Source organism: Drosophila suzukii, chromosome 2R, assembly GCF_043229965.1.
Source record: "Drosophila suzukii chromosome 2R, CBGP_Dsuzu_IsoJpt1.0, whole genome shotgun sequence".
In the NCBI taxonomy this organism is placed as follows: domain Eukaryota; kingdom Metazoa; phylum Arthropoda; class Insecta; order Diptera; family Drosophilidae; genus Drosophila; species Drosophila suzukii.
The window spans coordinates 16,839,739-16,856,857 of NC_092081.1; the positions used below are offsets into that span (position 1 = coordinate 16,839,739).

The 17,119-nt window shown below is 44.2% G+C and overlaps 1 protein-coding gene across 1 annotated transcript; it reads right to left on the bottom strand.

The window, feature by feature from the left end:
• Nucleotides 1-613: 613 nt before the first annotated feature.
• On the bottom strand, nt 614-9,407 carry Poxn (Pox neuro). Its single transcript, XM_017085050.4, has 5 exons — nt 9,015-9,407; nt 5,117-5,563; nt 4,197-4,337; nt 4,047-4,126; nt 614-1,989 (listed from the first exon to the last, which is right to left on the bottom strand). Exons 2-5 carry the CDS (start codon nt 5,127-5,129, stop codon nt 937-939), a joined length of 1,287 nt encoding a protein of 428 aa, XP_016940539.3. The 5' UTR covers nt 5,130-5,563; nt 9,015-9,407; the 3' UTR covers nt 614-936.
• Between the last annotated feature and the right edge of the window lie 7,712 nt (nt 9,408-17,119).

Genomic DNA, 17,119 nt, shown 5'->3' on the forward strand with positions numbered 1-17,119 from the left:
CCTCTTTCTGGGGGAACCTGCGATCGGTACGCGACTGCCTCCGCGGGCGATCGATAGTTATGGTCGTGTCAGACATCCTGTAATTTCGCCATTCCCATCCCCATCCCCATTTCCACTCCTCCTCCGGCGGCGTGTTGGCAACTTGTTGACACTTCATTGGCGCGCAAGTTAATTAAGAAGGAGAAGCCGCAGATACCGCCGACCACCGGCGTACTGGTGGAAAACACTTCATTTATCATCATTTAAATAGGTATCTCGGTACAAATTACACGAATTTGGAGGCAGAAAATTGTACAATCTTTAATTTATCATTTAGCGAACTCATGACCTCTTAAAATGGATGTTTTGTATATATTAAACTCATTGAATAACACTAAAAGCTTATTTTTCGGGAAATTTCGCACCTTAGTATAGGTACTAAATTATGGGATATAAAAATAAGTAAAATTAATTTGATATAAGATCAACAATGTTCAAAGAATGTACCAAATGCTAAAATGTTTCAGCTACAAACTACATCCTAAAATGTACTTTATGATATCTTGTTTATAGAATTTTTCCATCCCCCAACCACAGAACACACAAAACACTGCATTTACTCAGCACAAATACTCGGATTGTTTTATTTAAATATTTTATTATATAATCACCCCATTTGACCATTATTCAAACCCATCATATTTGATGAAACATGAACTAATACAATTTCACGGTTAATTAAATCAAGCAATTTGTTCATTTCGAAAACATCATTATCAGAGATCCAGTTCTGAAGAGAAGAAAGTGGGTAGATCGTACAGCACTAGAAATTCCACTAATTCGTGATCCACCTTTGGTTAAGATGGTAGTGGTTTCAGGGGCGTTTAGGATTAAACTAAGTTGCTATATATACACAGATCAGAAACTGGGTCAGTGGAGCAGCTGGAGCCCGGGGATTTAGTTGACCACCTCTACGCTGCAGTCCTCCTCCTCCTGCTCGTCCTCTCCCTCGGCGGGATCCTCATCCTCTGGGACTTCCAAGGGCGCAGGAACAGGACTATCCTGGCTGCTTTCGCAGCTGGAACTGGACTCCAGGCACTCCAGTCGATTGCTGTCCAGTCGAAGTCGTTTCTCCGGCTTCTTGAGCAGTTCCTCAATGGAGTAGGGATTCCGCTTGCGACTGTGGCTAAGGGTTGATCCCGGAGAAGCCTCTGGAGCTGATCCTGCTCCATGTCCCCCACCAGAAGCGGTTAGTGACAGCGCCGCTGGCGAGGATTTGCCGGAATCGCAGTCGCTGAGTGCATCGCCGGCGGCGCCGGGAGTCGAGAGATCGATGGAGCTCTCCGACTTGGTGAAGCCACCCAGGGTCGATGTGGAGGATGCGGCCGCCGCTGCCATGGCATGGGGCAAGTAGCCGCCGGCATAGGGCAGGAACTGCCCCCCGGAAGCCGCCGCCTGAGCCTGAATGTGGGCCTGGGTGTAGTACAGCAGGGAGGGATTCCACAGCCAGTGCTTGTGCAGAGCGGAGTAGCTCAGATCCAGGCCAGAAACACTGGGATTCAGGCCGTGGCTGTGGCCATGTCCCATGGTGGGCGGCATTTTGGGAGCGGGTTTGATGGGCATCTCGCCGGCGGAACTCATCATCAGCGCCGGTGGTTTTGCATAGCGAGCGACGGAGGGTGTGGCTGCCGCAGTGGGCGGGGCCACGCTCACCGGAGGGGGAGGAGCTTGGGGGCCATAGCCATTCGGTGGACCGCTGCCCGCCTGATGAGCCGCTGCCGCCGCCGCCGCCGCTGCTGCAGCTGCCGCATTCTGCTGACTGGAGGTCATCTCGTCCGTCCACAAACCGCTGTTGCGCAGAATCCGGTTGATGGAGCTGATCGAGGGCACCGAGCTGGGGTCGCAGACCCTCTGCTGCTGCAGCTGCTCGCGAATCTCCCACGCAAACATGCCGCTGTTCTCCTCCTTCAGACGGATGATCTTTTTCACCACGGTGGGCGTGGCGACTTGCTGGAAGGAGAGGAAGATAAATGATTAATATTAATTCAGGATTAAATGAAAATTTTGCTAAGCCCATCAAAATGCTGCCTAATACTTAAATGTATGGGTCTGCCATGCCTTATATCTCTTATATATGTGGATCTCAGAAAAAAAGACATTTTTGGGTTCTTTACTTAACCTTTTGTAACTTAAACATTAATGAACAATGCGGCCAATATTAAACTCATATAAATAAATAAACCTTTAGTTAGGTTTCGTCTGTAGGTTAAACTAAAAGTAGGTTTTAAATTATACATTTATTGGGCTTGAGCCTATCCAAGTCTCCATAATTTTATTAGTTTTAAAACCTACTTAAACTTAAACATGCGGAAGTAAAAACGGTCCTTAATCAATTATGCATTTTTTTACACCACAAAAAATTATTCTCATAAAAATATTAAGTAGTATATTGCGTGACTACGTTTTCTGGAGCAAAATAACCCTCGGTTACATGCGTTTAACCCCTTTATTCGCAGGTGTCTCCACGATTAATTGCCGTGAAATTCAATTGTGCACTAAACTAAACCAAAGTGCACTTGCAACAATTGCAAAAGCTGACAGCGAACACGGCCACGCCCCTTTTCAGCTGTCATGTTCGCAGGGAGATTTGCATCGGACCCACATCGGTGTTGTACCTGCTTTTTGCATATGTTAATTTGTAAGAGTATTTCAAAGGACCTTCCTCCTTTTTCGCTGGCGCCCGCTTTTCACGTGTGACGCGGCAATTCATTAAAAATTCATAAATACGCCTAAGGGGGCTTATCGATGGGCATGGGGGTTTCGAGGGGTCGGAAGCCCCCCGGCGCAGCAAGCTTGCATGCCAGATCTTATCGGAAATCTACACGCGCGCTCACTTTTTGTAACCACTGTCCTTGCGCCCAACCAGCCCCGCCCCTCCCCCTTTTCCATATGTCAAAGGGGAAAAAGGGAAAATTGGGGGGAGGGGCAACTTCTTTATTGACCCACCGTAGGTGTTAAATGCGCGTTTTGTTCAGCGAGCGAGTGCAGAGCGCTTATTGAATCACCATGTAAGCGGGTGGGTAACCGATGGGGTGGGGGTTACCGCCGCTTACCGGGTACTACGTGCACTTGGTGGGCGGTGCAACTACCGTTAATTAGGCGTTCTGTTCCGTCGACAAACATAGCACCTGAACAACTGTTTGCCCAGTCTAAGGGGAATCGAAATGGGGAGGATAGATCCAGGGATTGAAATATGGAAATACCCTTGGAGGAATGTCTGTAAAAACCTATATAACCCAGTATATCATAGATATGATAGAACTTAATATTATAACAATAATAATTGTAGAAACTGTGAAACTTAATTCATTTAGATTGATTTGAAAAAAATCGAAATAAATATTTATGTAGATATTGTAGCTATGTGTTCTTGAGTATAACAAATATTTTTACAATACCCTTCCGAAAAGCGTTAACTACGGTGCGTATGGGTAGTGATTCGGTGTTATCGCGTGGCTGATTCCGTAACCCGGTGCAATCACCACTATCATCGTGCCATTGTCGTCACTTTTTGGGGCCGTGAAGCGAGCAGTGGCTTAAACGGTAGCAGCCACACTTGATTGGGCGTGCGAACTGGACAGGTGGCTCCATCCAGGCAGCCCTAGCCCACTTATTCCAGCCAGTTATCATCCTCGGGCAGGCGAGATTGATTTGCTGCGCTCTCTCCACTCGAAAGCCCTGTCCCACTACCACTTCCAATCCCAATCCCACTCCTCCTTGGCCACCCGCCCACCTGCCACTCCCACGCGGCCATAAAAGCTGTCATCGAAATAAGAGAACATGTAAACTAGCTGCTGGTTACAATGCTTATCTGGGCTATCTGTTTCCGTGTATCTGTGATACTTTATGGATTTACTGCTGTGCGTTTGATTTTTATATAATCGTTTGTTGATTTCATGCACCACATCAGACCACATGTGGTTTCCCGTCCCCCACAGATCTGGTTTCCATCCCCAAGCCCATGGCTATTCCAAATACCGTTCTGTTTCCATTCGGAATCCACTTACCTTGGTCTTGCTTCCGCCAATAGAGCCCGGTCGAATGGAGCCCGTCTCATAGAACCGCGTCAATATTTTGGAAACGCAACCTATTTAAAGAAGAACAGAAAACAGAATGCTGTAGTTAGAAGTTAAGAGCTTAGTCTTTGGTGAACTCACCATGGGAAACCAGGAGCTGGCGGGATATATCACAGGGCCTCACTCCGCACAGGGCCAAATCCACGATCCTACGACGAACGCAGTCCGGCAGAGGGCGCCCATTCACAAACACTCCACCCAATTGGTTGACACCGGCTTGACCTGAAAGGATCAAAAGAGATATTTTTTAGATTTTAGATCATGAATTTACCTTGGTAACTTTGACCCTGGCAAATGATAGTCCCTGCTCCTCATTCCAAAATCTCACTTAAGATCGTGCGGTTCTTCTATACAATAATATCTCAAAAAACTTGTAGTTCAAGGAACAGTAAGAAATTACATTGAAGTTCTATATAGGTACAATCCATTTGATGTTCATATCAAAACATAAGCCAATTATAATTATACCTATAGGTTTACATTTTCAAAAAATAAATTAAAAAATTTCAAATTCATGTAAAAAGTTGTAGTTATCTTTGTTGGTTGACTCTGTAAATCCTCTCCTTAGAGTCGAATAAATTTAAACTAGCATTAACTTTATTAACTTAGACATCTAAAGCCTACACAAATATTAAGAGTAAAAGTTAGACCGACAAATATTATATGGACCATATACCATATAATATGGTTGGAATCACAAGTTCCTAAGCTTCTCAATAAAGCGGACAAAGCCGGAAAGATTTACAATATACACACGCGTCTGGGCCAAATAGCCGTAGTTTGGCAAACGCCCTGTTGACTTGGCTAATCTCTTCTTAACCTTCCCCAACTGGCGATCGTAAACAAAGGCGGCAAAAGTGCGCCAGTAATAACCGTGGATCTATATAGTAAGTATTCGGGTAGTCGGGAGGTAGAGAAATGGGGGACTTGGGATAGGGGACTGGAGATCGCATCTGGCGCTTTTGTTTAATTTCCTTTCGGAGTTCATTAGCGGGACTCACCTGTATGCGGCATGGCTGAAATGTGATCAACAATTCAATTCAATCCAATCCAATTCAATCCGAAAGTGATTCGATACGATCCGATTCGATCGGTAGTCGCTCGCAGTCGCTTAGCCTCCGTAAAGTATTTTGGTTTATTTGCTGATGGTTGTTTGTTTTTAGTTTTTATTTTGTCTTTCGTCCCGTTGCTGCGGCTGCTGCTTAGTTAATCGCTGAATTTTAATCAAATTTCAAGCAAGAACGTCATAAAAACGCTTTGATGGATGTCGTCGTGGTCGCCGGGCTATTAGGATGCTCAGTTTCAGAGCTGAGCTGCTTGGCTCTTGGATGCTGGCGGCCCACTCCCCGAAGACTTTTTACGGCTTCCACGAAATCGGACGGCGTCCAGGCCAAGCCAGAACCGATCCAATACGATCCGATCCAAGTGCCGAGCTGAACAGTGAAAATCTAGTAAGGAAAATACATAAAACTTAATTATTTTATAAAACTACGCGGCTGGGAGTTTAATGTGCAGTGGTTTATGTGCCCAATGGCCATGTCCGCCGGTGACCACTGACCACTTGACCAGTGACCAGTGACCAGTGCCAGGGAGTATCTCAAATTAGCTGCTTATCAGGCACATTCCCGTCGCAGCGTGAACTGCTGGCCCATTATCGAGAAATTCCCCCCACCTCACCATTTGAGCCAGGTCTTAAATGGTCTATAGCATACCTAGTATGCCTAACTATAGAGTATGCAAATGCCAGGGGTAACAATTAAAATGAATTTTGGCCAATTGCTCATTTCGTTAAATATGCAACCGAAAGCCGAAAGAGATATGCAAATGGGCTTTCAGCACCACCGACTTGCGGCCGGTGGTTTCCGCTTCCTGTTTTCCCTTTACCGTTTCTATTTTATTATATTTTGTTTTTTTTGGCCAGGATTTGGGCCCGTCGCCAGCCTGTCAGAGGCATGAAAACGCGCTGAAGAACCGTATAAATCAAAAACTGTAACTGCCACCGACCGCCAAAGGGTCCACACTTTGTCATGGCCATGTTATTATTATGGAATTCACATTAGATTTAATTGCCGAGCCCGGAGTCCTTAGCCCTTGCCACTTTTCAGCTCGTAAAACCACCGAAATGCGCGTGTTAAACCACCGCACGCACCACATACTCCCCCTTTGAAGTTGAAGTTGGATAAAAAAAACAGAACAGAACGAGAAAACCGAAAAAGAACTCGAAATTAAGTTGTTCATTAGGTTTTTTGGCCCTCCTCAGTCTCAGTTTCAGTCTCAGTTTTGGTTTTTTTTTGTTACCCTACCGCTCACCGCGAACGGGAAACTCGTGCTGGCCGTTAAGGCCATAAAGTTCGCAGTTGGACTGTCCCCGGGCCAAGATTTGGCCGACAGCGCGATAAGGATTCCTTTCCATCGGCTTGGTACTTTGTAGAAAGTGAAATAGACATTCCGGCCAAATCCAATTTCGGCAGCACTGAAAGGGTTAATTTCCCCGCTGGCGTGCTGCTCGCCCATTTCGCTGGAATGTTTTTGGCCCAATCGAGGCCAGTGAGCAGTCAAAACTAAATAGTTCCGGACAGGTGCCAACCCCTAGAAGTAGTTACCTTCCAACCATGTTTTTGGGTTCCTTTCTGCTTGAGAATTACAATGAAGCTACCATATTAACCTAACATTTTCATTTATCAAAACCAGAAATGGCATTCTTTTTATAGTTTAGATGAGATTCAAATCTACTAGAACCAATTAAGGTTATAAAGCAAGGGCTAACCTTATGACACTTGCTTTTGTTTGACTAACTCTGACTGGATTTGTTCGAAAAAACAAAAACAACCTATGTTGTCATAACTTTTATTAGTTAGTCAGTCATTTATCTAAAATGTAAGCTTGGTTTATAAGACCTTAACTATGAAATAACCAGGTAGTGATCCAAAGTGTATGGTACTTAACGAAAGTGTAAAGAATCCCCTTTTAATTGTACAGACCTTATAAAATGTAAATGCGTAGCAAAGGTTTTTTGAGAGCTTTAACTGCCACAAATTTAATTTTAGCAATGATCTTCGAGCTTAATGGCGAGTTATATATAGAGTTGTGGCTAATCCAGGCCATATTCGAGAACCCCTTTCAGGTTCTAAAGGGGAAGAACATACCGATATATATATATCCCTCAAGTGCTACCGATTTCTCCGCAGAGTTCCACTCGTAAGTCTCAATTAGCTTCGTGCACATGTCAGGCGGAACAGACATAAAACCCGATAGAAATTAGTTAAACATACAATAATTTAAATTCGTGCGATTACCGAAAGTGGAACCGACAGGTTGGCCGAGCTTCTGTTTCGGATTTGGATGGGGATCGAAAACTCTCCTCTCGCTATATTTTTTTCTATTTCGAGACCCCCGCGGATCGGAACGATCGAAGCCAGATCGAACCGGGGCATTAACAGCCGCTAATTAAAATAAAAAAATTATAATAAAACGTACGCTTCACCATTTGAATATGATTAGCTCGCTCTTTCTGGACCACGCTTAAGTAAGTTGTCCGGCGGCTCGTTGGCTTAGAAAGCTCCCCAAATCAATGAGCCATAATGGTATAATGGCAGCCAGAAAAGACGGCATGACAAAGAATTAATTAGCATACGGTTTTTGACTTTTGTCGCTCGCCGGACTCGTGGGAAAACTAAAGTCCGGGCCCAAAATTCAGTCATCGATCTGCCAAACGATCGATTTGGCCGCTTCATATGACTTATCTCGGTCCGGCGGAAGTTCAATTGGCCGTGGTTTTGCATTGCAAATTCGATCGGTCATCCGGTGGCATCTTCATCTACCACTTCATTCACAATATGAATATTGAACCAGCAATATTGAATGGAGTTCGTTCCGTTCCGACCCAATCCGTTAGATCAGATCGTCGTTCATTAAGAAATAAGAAATAAGCCGGTAGGTAAAGGGGGCTAAGGGAACTTGAGACCGATGTGTTGAACACGATAAGCAAATATCGTTATTAAAGCCTTTCAAAAAATGCCGCAACCTGCTCGGGAGCGACTCGATTTAATGATTTAGTTGTTAAGAAAGCAAATTATGCGCAAACAAATTGATTACGATCGTTTATGGTGGCCATTATAGGCAGGTCGATCGATGCGGCCGGGTCTTAATTAAGTCGCCGATAAGTCATCGTCGTTAGCTTTTGTCAAGTGTTGGAATAATACTGAAAACAGGGGCTTAGCTGGTCAAAATATGTCTGGACTGGAAAAGCAATGTGTGTTCCCTTAACCAAGTTCAAGTGCAGCGATTGCATTACAGCTTATCTGGTGTTGAACAGAAAACTAGATAGCACATCTGCCGGAAAATCACCTCTACAAAGATATAAGCTAAAAGCCTTTTTAGTTAACAAATAAAGCGTTAGGCTTGAAAGCAATCATCTATTTCATTTAAGTTTCTTTAAATAGGAGATCTCAGTCAAAGCGTAGAAAAATTTTTCAATCGTAGATTGGGTTTTTGGTGTATTATAAGTCTCACTGCAAGCTGATACAACAGTTTAACATACTATGTTTGTCCACATTTTAAACTCCAAATTAACTTTGGTTATTAACCTCTACATAGTTTAACAAGCAAAAGTGAAAACAATCCCTAGTTTCGTTTTAGAATTGACACTTATTCAAATAAATAAAATATTCTATTTACATTACTTTAATTAGAATCACGCAATATTAACCCAAACTAGCATTTTCTTTGAAAAAGAAGTACGACCCTTAAAATTTATTTTCGAGTCCCCATTTTTACCAGAAGGTTAATAAAAAGATGAAAGTTTAAAATATATCTTTAGAGCTAGATAAAGAACTGATATTCAGAATAAATTTCACATATAAGACAATGTTTAAGTCTATGTTTCAAAGGTCTGCTCACCTTAATCTTTGAGCACTTGATTCGCCGGCTATCCACAAACTTGGTTACAACTGATTTTGGATCCTTTGAGCACTTGAGCACTACACTTTCCGCTCGAGTTTTGCATGCACAGTGGGCTTATCCCGCGGATATTGGCCGATTACTCAGTTCAGAGGCGCGACGGCAGATGATTCTTATTTGCCTGATGGGTTTTCTTGTTTCTTTCTTATTCGTGGAGAGTTTGCGACGCGACGCACCTTGTCACTCGACCGTCAAAAATTCGACTAACTGCACGCGAATCGCGGGGCCGGCGCATCGATCCGATCAATTTGGTGGCAGTTGAAGTGGCCGTGGCTGTGGAAATTGAGAGTTGGCTTCGTGCCTCGCCCGCGGTCCATCAGCCGACGATTTCTACTGAGGCGCCGCCAAGCAGAGCGGGCCAAAACGCCACCGAAAAGCCGCAGCTCACTCACACACTCGAACTTCAGGGTCCACACACACTGACAGAAGCGTTCACGGACTCACGGACGAACCGTTTTTCTGGTGTAACCGGTTTTTCACGGCTGCGACGTCCACGGCAGTTCCAGCCCCATTTGGCCCACCGCCAGCCAATGAGGGCCAATCCCCGAGCAGTCTTGCTGCGCATGCGTCGCCCGCTGCGCCGACGGAGCGCTGCCATTGGCCAGAAGCCGCAGGAGTGGCGGGGGCCAGGTGACACGTCCTCCGGGAGCGAAATCGACACGGGCACAGTGGGTCAAGTGTGGAGAGGCCAGTGGGTTAGATCTACTGCTTACGCAGTCCTAACAGCTTGAGAAATTACACTGGAGGCTATGGTATTAGGAGAAAAATTACTATCTCTTAAGGTGTTTTGGAAATAGGTGCTTTCCTACAGAAATCTCTCTTTTGTCATAGCGCTCAATGCCTGTAACTTACTTAAATAGAAGAAAGCCTCTATTCTAAATCTCTTAGCCTTGCAACCAATGACCTATAAACAATAACATTATTGCAATATAGGTTAAGACACTTTTTTTCTAGCTACACCATTAGCTTAAAAAGGCATCATTTAATATGATATTATTATATTAATAGGAAGACTATATCCAAACTTTATTATTAAAGAAAGTCTTACAGAAACAAAGGGCTAAACTAGCGTAACCTTAACTTTCCCAAATTAATTTCTTTTTCTTCGGGGTAATAAAAAAGTGTTTGTAGTTTTTGCTTTACCCTGGTTTGTATCCAAAGCGGAGTCTGCCTTTGAAAACGTCTTTATACAGTCTATAGCACGCTACCAAAATTTTAGAATCTATACAAACTCAAATGAAAGGGAATTTTGCCTATTTTATTGTCAATTAAAATGTCAAACTTTATTTCTTTGAGCTATGAAAAGATAGGTCACTGTGATGCTTGCTTAACATTTTTTAAGCTTGATTGACTTTTTTTAGGAACCATGAAGCTTAACATTATCAAGCAAAGCGTACATGGCAATAGAAATTCTATGAACAAATTCAGTCAGTTAGTTAAAGTTTAAGAGAGAGGACCTTTAGGAAATAATAATTCCTAAAATGATTGATATGCTGATCTGGAACTAAAGTCATTCCTAAAATGATTGATATGCTGATTTAGAACTAAAATTTGTTGTTGCTGACAGTAAAACTTATAACTTAAATATTTTTAAAGGATCTCCTTTCCTGTCGCTTTCGTCCCACTGTGCGCATGCATGACGTCCGTGCAGCCCGCCTCCGCTTCGAAAACGCTTTAGGGGTAGTAGTATACCATCGTCGATGTCTATGGGTATGTCGATGGTCGGTGAGTTCCGGGAAGAGAGCGTTGCGGCAGAGCGTGGCCTTAGCCGTGGCCGTTTCCGCAGCCGTTGCCGTTGCCGTTGCCGTTGCAGCCGCGTTCCGGCCAATCGGCGGAGGCAACGCAGCACGCAAACGCTCTCACTCTGCCCCCGATGCCCCTGCGTCCCTGATCCCCGATAGAAACAGGGATACCCTCGACTTCCCACTCCAGTGACGCCCATCCACATAGGCATTGTGACACTGCATAGCCGTTACCCTGGCGAAACAGCCACAGCTACGGCCACAGCTACGGCTCGTCCTGGCCCACCCACTGGAAACTCCCAGGAGGAAAGAGGAAGGACAGGGTAGCAGCAGGAGGAGGAGGAGGTCCTTGGGTGGGTGGTGGCGTTAAGTAACGCTCGGTGGCGCCGCAGGCGTTAATTGAATTCGACAATTGTCGCTCGGCATTCACAATCGAAAATGAATTTCCACTGCGACGGCGACTGGTGCTGAAAGATAAAGCTGTCATATTGTTTGTGATTGTTCCGAGGGAGTGGGTATGGATTATTGATCCATTCGAGGGACAGCATGAATGAATGATGAATGGAAATTAGTTTCCATGACTAGAAAATCAATGGTTCTTAGGCAAAGGAAGGCCTGAGGCTCTGAGACTGGCTAGAACCTAAACCCTTTTTGTAGCCGCGTGGCGCATGCAAATCCACTTGCCACCAAAAACCACAAAAACCTGTGCGAAAACATGCAAAATTCTTGGGCCCCTTCAGTGAGGATTTTCCAAAGGCAGGAGGATGGCGAGAGCTTGGCTGAAGCTTCTGCTGGCCAGAGATAAAACTGTCACAAAGGCCGGGTTACCAGTAGCCATTCACCAGCCATCCAACCATCCTGCTACCCAACTACGAGCAGCTGCCTCTGACTTTTCCCAGGCAACCAAGCGCGGCGTAATAAGATCAAGCGAGTCAGCCGTGCGTGGTGGCATCAACACACACCTCTCTGTTCCTTTTGGCACACACAGAGTCCTTCGGTCCTTTTGGTCCTTCGGTCCTCTGGCCCACCCAACTCGCCTCGCCACGCCCCACGCCCAGTGAGCTTGTTTCGCCGCCCACCTCCCCTCCGCCCAATCTCCGCGGGTCCTTCAACGTGTGTCTTGCTCTATCTGACAAGGCGATTATGCGACCCAAAGCCTTTCAAGTGGCAATTACCCAAACCCCGGTTCGAGCCCAAAAAGCCAACTACGCCCCAATTAAGGCGCACACACACAAATCTGTGTGGGAAGTGCGTTTAGCCGGGCAGCAAAAAAGGACATCAGGGTGGAAAGCATCGAACGGCCGATACCCTTTCTTAAGGGGTTATTTTATATGACACTTAATCAAACTAGTGAATATGGGTTAGTGGAACAACAACAACAGAGGACGGAATTAGTAAATTTACAAGTATTCCAAAATTAGGTACCTACTCTTATCATGCATTCAGTAAATCATTAGTAAATGTTATTAGTTTTATAATTATATATTATTTCCGACAGCGTTGAAGAGAGTTCATTGCTTTAAGCAAGCGATATTTTTTAATCAGCGATATTATCTTGTCCTAATGGTCCATCTTGGTCTGTTCTTGAACATTTTGAGTATGTAACTAGTTCTAGATTTCTAAATGTCTGGGATACCTAAGCCCATTTGTTGCACCGCTTTATTAACCAGAACAATTGCAAAAAGAAATGTATTAGTCTATTCACTAATTTTTCAAAGAAAACTCGTCTTTTCAAAGTTAAATGTCGGGACGACAACATTCGGAAGTTATTATATTAAGTATAATACTTTTTCATCAGAATTTATCTATAAAAGTATATTTTTAAGAAACGAAAATATTTTTTTATAACAACATAAATATCTAAAATACTAAAAAATATCAAAAATTTTACCATTTTAATTGTAGTGATTATATATATTTGGACCATCAGATTATTTAAAGCAAATATTTTAAGTAATTTTTTGTTATACCCAACACATGGACTTTACAAAAATCGTATTACTGGGTAGTTATTTCTGGTCCCTTTTATATATTTTAAACATTTTCCTCAGAGGAACATGGACACTTCTTCCTTGTTTCAATCCCATTGAATCTTCCATCATACCCTCCAGAAAAAAGGGCATTCAAATGAGCAACGGAAGTGGGTTTGCTCCGGTTTTATTAGGCGGGTGTCAGGGTTGAGCAAAAAGCGAGCTGTAATGAAAAGGGGCGGTACAATCGGCTTAACTTCTTCCGATTGACTTGGCTTACCACGCGCCCAAATGCGATCGCAATCGCAGAACTTACACTCGCTTATATTGTAATTGAAATGGAATCCAGTTCGTGCGGCGGGTTGTGATTTGGGTCTGGTTTTCTGAAGGAAGAGGACAGAGACTGGTAGACGACTGACACCCACATCAGCTTTTTGCCTAATCAAATTATACCGAACTCATCCAGCCAGCCGAGGGCTATGCATTCCACGATGCGTGATACCAACTCATTAGGTGGATGTGGATGGCTAAAAAACCCCATAAACAGAAGCTGCTCCCGATTTAGGAGCTGTGTTTTTGGGCGGCTCGTGCCTGGAGGTCAGTCTGTCTGCGGGAATGACTCCGGGGCAGAGTCTAGATTTCATGGTCATTAATGAGCGGTGTCCGCAGGAATGCGCCTGGGAAACGAGCAAAAACTGCGACTTTTTGGCGTGGGCGCCCTTCTAATCTGAAATTAGCTGCCCGAAAACCTGCGGCAAATTAGCTGCCGCTATTTTTCTTCCCTTTTTTTTTGCATGCCTTTGAGTTGGGGAACACAAGAAAAAAAGCGGAGCCTGGTATGGAATATATTTTCTAATTGCAGGGGCGGCCTAATTGAGGGTTCGCTTCGGGGTCCCCGTTCTTTGCAATCAGCAGATGCAAGCCAAGAAGTCCCGAAAATTGTTCGAGAAAAGGGACAAAAAAGCAATATATATAAGGACAAAGGCGATTTCAGTGTGTGTGCGGGTCGCCAAATTGGCGCAGGTTACGCATGTGCCTCAAATCATGAGCATTGCTGCCACGCGATGATGGATGCAGTCAGGCAGGTTGCATTGCAGCCTCGCCTCCTTATTCCCGATGCCAGATCCTCAGATCCTCAGTTCCCCGGATCCTCGAATCCTGTTGCACCTTGCTTTTAGAACGCGCGTGGCCTGAAAACGAACCGAACAATTTCGTAAACAGTTGCCGACAAACGATAAGATAAAAATGATCTAAGGATCATGTACCTTTTTCTGGGAGTCGCACAACTAGCCGCAATTCCCTCCCTCCAGAAAAATCGACTTGTAGGTGGACAAAGGGCACGCGATTTTCGAGTGCCATAAAAAAAAAATTAAATGGGAAATGGTCAAAATTGTAGGACACTCGAGTGACTGGCATGTCAGAGCCAATTAATAAAAACGCAATTTCCACAAATCGAAATTGTTATAGAGTTTATAGGGTTTTGGGTTTTATTGATCCCCCCCAGAGCAGGACACTCCACACCTGCAGAGCCCCTGGATTGGGCGGACCGATAAGCAAAATGAGCAATTACGGGAGGACCTCTGACAGGACTTTGCTGGCGGCGCTGGAATTGTAACATTTTCTCACATTAAGAGACGGGTCCTGCGGTGCCCTGCGTTGTCCTGCGCTCCACTGAACCCTAACACCATCGCAAAATGGCCGCCCAAAAAGGCGGAGAGAGAGTTCAAAAGAAAGGCATCGCGTAAGGGTGAGTCCTGGCCCAAAGTTTGCGTGCAAGAAGAGGCGGCGGAAGGACGAGAACCTTTTGCTTGCGATAAATTAAATGTCTGACATAATTATGGCTAAATTGAAAAAACAAGAGGAAGACCAAGGAGCTGGCCGGAGAACAAAGCAGGGAAGGAGACATGGCACTTAAAGGACTCTGTTGGCGCACACAGGACATTTACTGTGCCATAAAAACAGAAATTATTTGATCAAACACAATAAACACGCCAGGGACAAAGGCAAACATCGAAGCTCGAACCGCTGACAGGCTAATAATAGGATGTGCCAAAGGACATACAGATTATAGATTGAGCCACTATAATCGATGCGGGAACAGGGTGCCCCAATTTTCGGTTAATTGGGATCCCAGGACTCGGCGAGCTTATTGAACTCAAACCCTTTGAAGTTCTTTTCTCTCTGCGTTTGAGCAGAGACAACTTCATAATATGTGTTCTATATCTTTTATATGCCTTCTTTCAATTTATTTTATGTTTTATTTTGAATTAATACAATTTGTTGATGATTGATTTATAAGAAATTATTAAGTCAATATGCATGTTTAAATTTGATAGTTAGCTGAATTCTTTCAAAGATAAAACTATCTTTTGCTAATATTCAGGAAACTGGACATAAATTCTTAACTTTTATTGAAACACTATGTTAGGGGTCCTTTTGAAAAAACCAATAGTAAAGAGTGGTTAATACTTTTTTAAGTGACAATCATGGCCTTGCAAAAAATGTATTTCCAACACCTCAGGAACCTTTCCAGCCTCCTTAACTCCCGACTTCAAAACCCATCTTGTTGCAACTCCTTGATCTCACCTCTTCCACTTGTGTGTGACTGTAATTATGGTTTTTATGGCTCGCAACGCCTCTGGAAATCGGCCAGCACACATCATAGAATCCAAATCAATTATACGCTTGTCTAGGCATCGAGCTTCCTCCGTTTCCTGCCCGCCGCTCCTCCACCTCCTCCTCGAACCCCTTTGCCGGATGGCAGTTCCCATATCCCAAGTACCAGGCCAGCAAAAGTGTTAAAGTAACCATAAAACTTTGGCACTTCGAATCTGCTGCTACTGCTGCTGCTGCATCGTAAAATGCGGAAAGCGTTTGCGTCCGCCGCTCTGCCTGCTAAATGCAATATTTTTACGACCCAGTCCAGTCAATCCCAGAGTCAGTGAAGTCCGACTCGGAGTCGCAGTCCCAGGCCCCATCCCAATCCCAATCCCGATCCCAATAGCAAAGCCAAAGCCCAGGATGATCATCCAGTTCGTTGGCCCCTTTGGCGGTGGTCGTCTTGCTGGCTGGATAACTCGGTAACTTGGCTGGCGAGGAGCAAAAGTCAAATACGGTAGCTCGACTAATTGAAAAATTAAAGTCTCGCCAAAGTACTTACACCGGGCAGCAGTTGAGGTGGAAACGCCCACCGCCCATTCGTTCATAAATCTTGCGGCATTCCTAGCTCCATCTCATCGCTTCTCTTCTCTGCGATCTGTTCTGGAATGGGGGTAACCCGAAGCTAGGTGCCTAGTTGGCTAGCCGAGATCGTATCCCATTCCATCCCGGCGAACTTCCACCTCTCAAGGTGTTCAAGCCAAACCCGTCGAATCGCTGCTGCTAATGTGGCAGTCTGCACACCTTGCCAGACACTTTAAAAAGTGAGGCCAAACCTCCCGGCTGCCGCTGCGATTATCGGATCGAAGGTAAACACAGGTTCTGGCCAAGGAACCTTTTTGGTCTCCCTCCCCCCAGCGAGTGCCGAATTTGTAATGCTGCCAAAATCACTTCTGGTTTTTGCCCACCTCGCTGATCGATGTGCGATGATCGGTTTTTGGAGTGTGTATATATTTTACCACCAGGTACTGGCGGCCTCAGAGGGTATATTACGCTAACACAGAGTTATGATACAGCCGGTAAATCGATATGAATTATGCATTTTTAAGATTTATCTTAAAGGCATACCAATAACGCTAGGGTTATTCAATAAGTTGATGTTATTTTTGACAATTTGGTAAGCGATATAAATAATTTATTGTTGATCGTTGAATTCTTTTTTAAATTAGATTAAATATTAATAGCTTGGATATACAAAATTATTATTTCCTTAAAGAACATTTCTAAAGCAGAATATGTATATTAAGTTTAAGAAGTGGTCTTAGAAACCTACATAACTATATATCTCTAGAATTCCCTTAAAATGAAAATTGAACAGGTATTTTACAGTCTAAAAAAACAATTTTTCATAAGTTTTCTTACTTTTTCGTCAAAGTTGCAGCTGCATAAGAACCCAGATCCTCAGAGCCCGCGAACCCCAGATCGAACCCCCGATCCCCTTTTGGCGTACTTGTAATTTGCTGACGAGCTCGATCCTCAAGGTGTGCAATCAGCCCCAGCGATCAGGCAAAGGGTTAAGTTAAGGCTTAATGTTCCCATTGGATCCAGGATAAAAGTGCAGTGCTGTTAAAAATTATAACTACATTAAGTGCAGCAACAAATTGCAGACACTTGGGGCGTTTTTAACAATGTCATTTACGTGGCTGGTCGGGCCAGTAAGGGGTAGTCTCAGGAC

Coding starts and splice junctions, on each gene's coding strand:
- Poxn (XM_017085050.4), bottom strand. Junction 4,127..4,196: donor CCAGCTCCTGGTTTCCCATG/GTGAGTTCACCA, acceptor TTCTTTAAATAG/GTTGCGTTTCCAAAATATTG. Junction 1,990..4,046: donor TTGGCGGAAGCAAGACCAAG/GTAAGTGGATTC, acceptor CTCTCCTTCCAG/CAAGTCGCCACGCCCACCGT.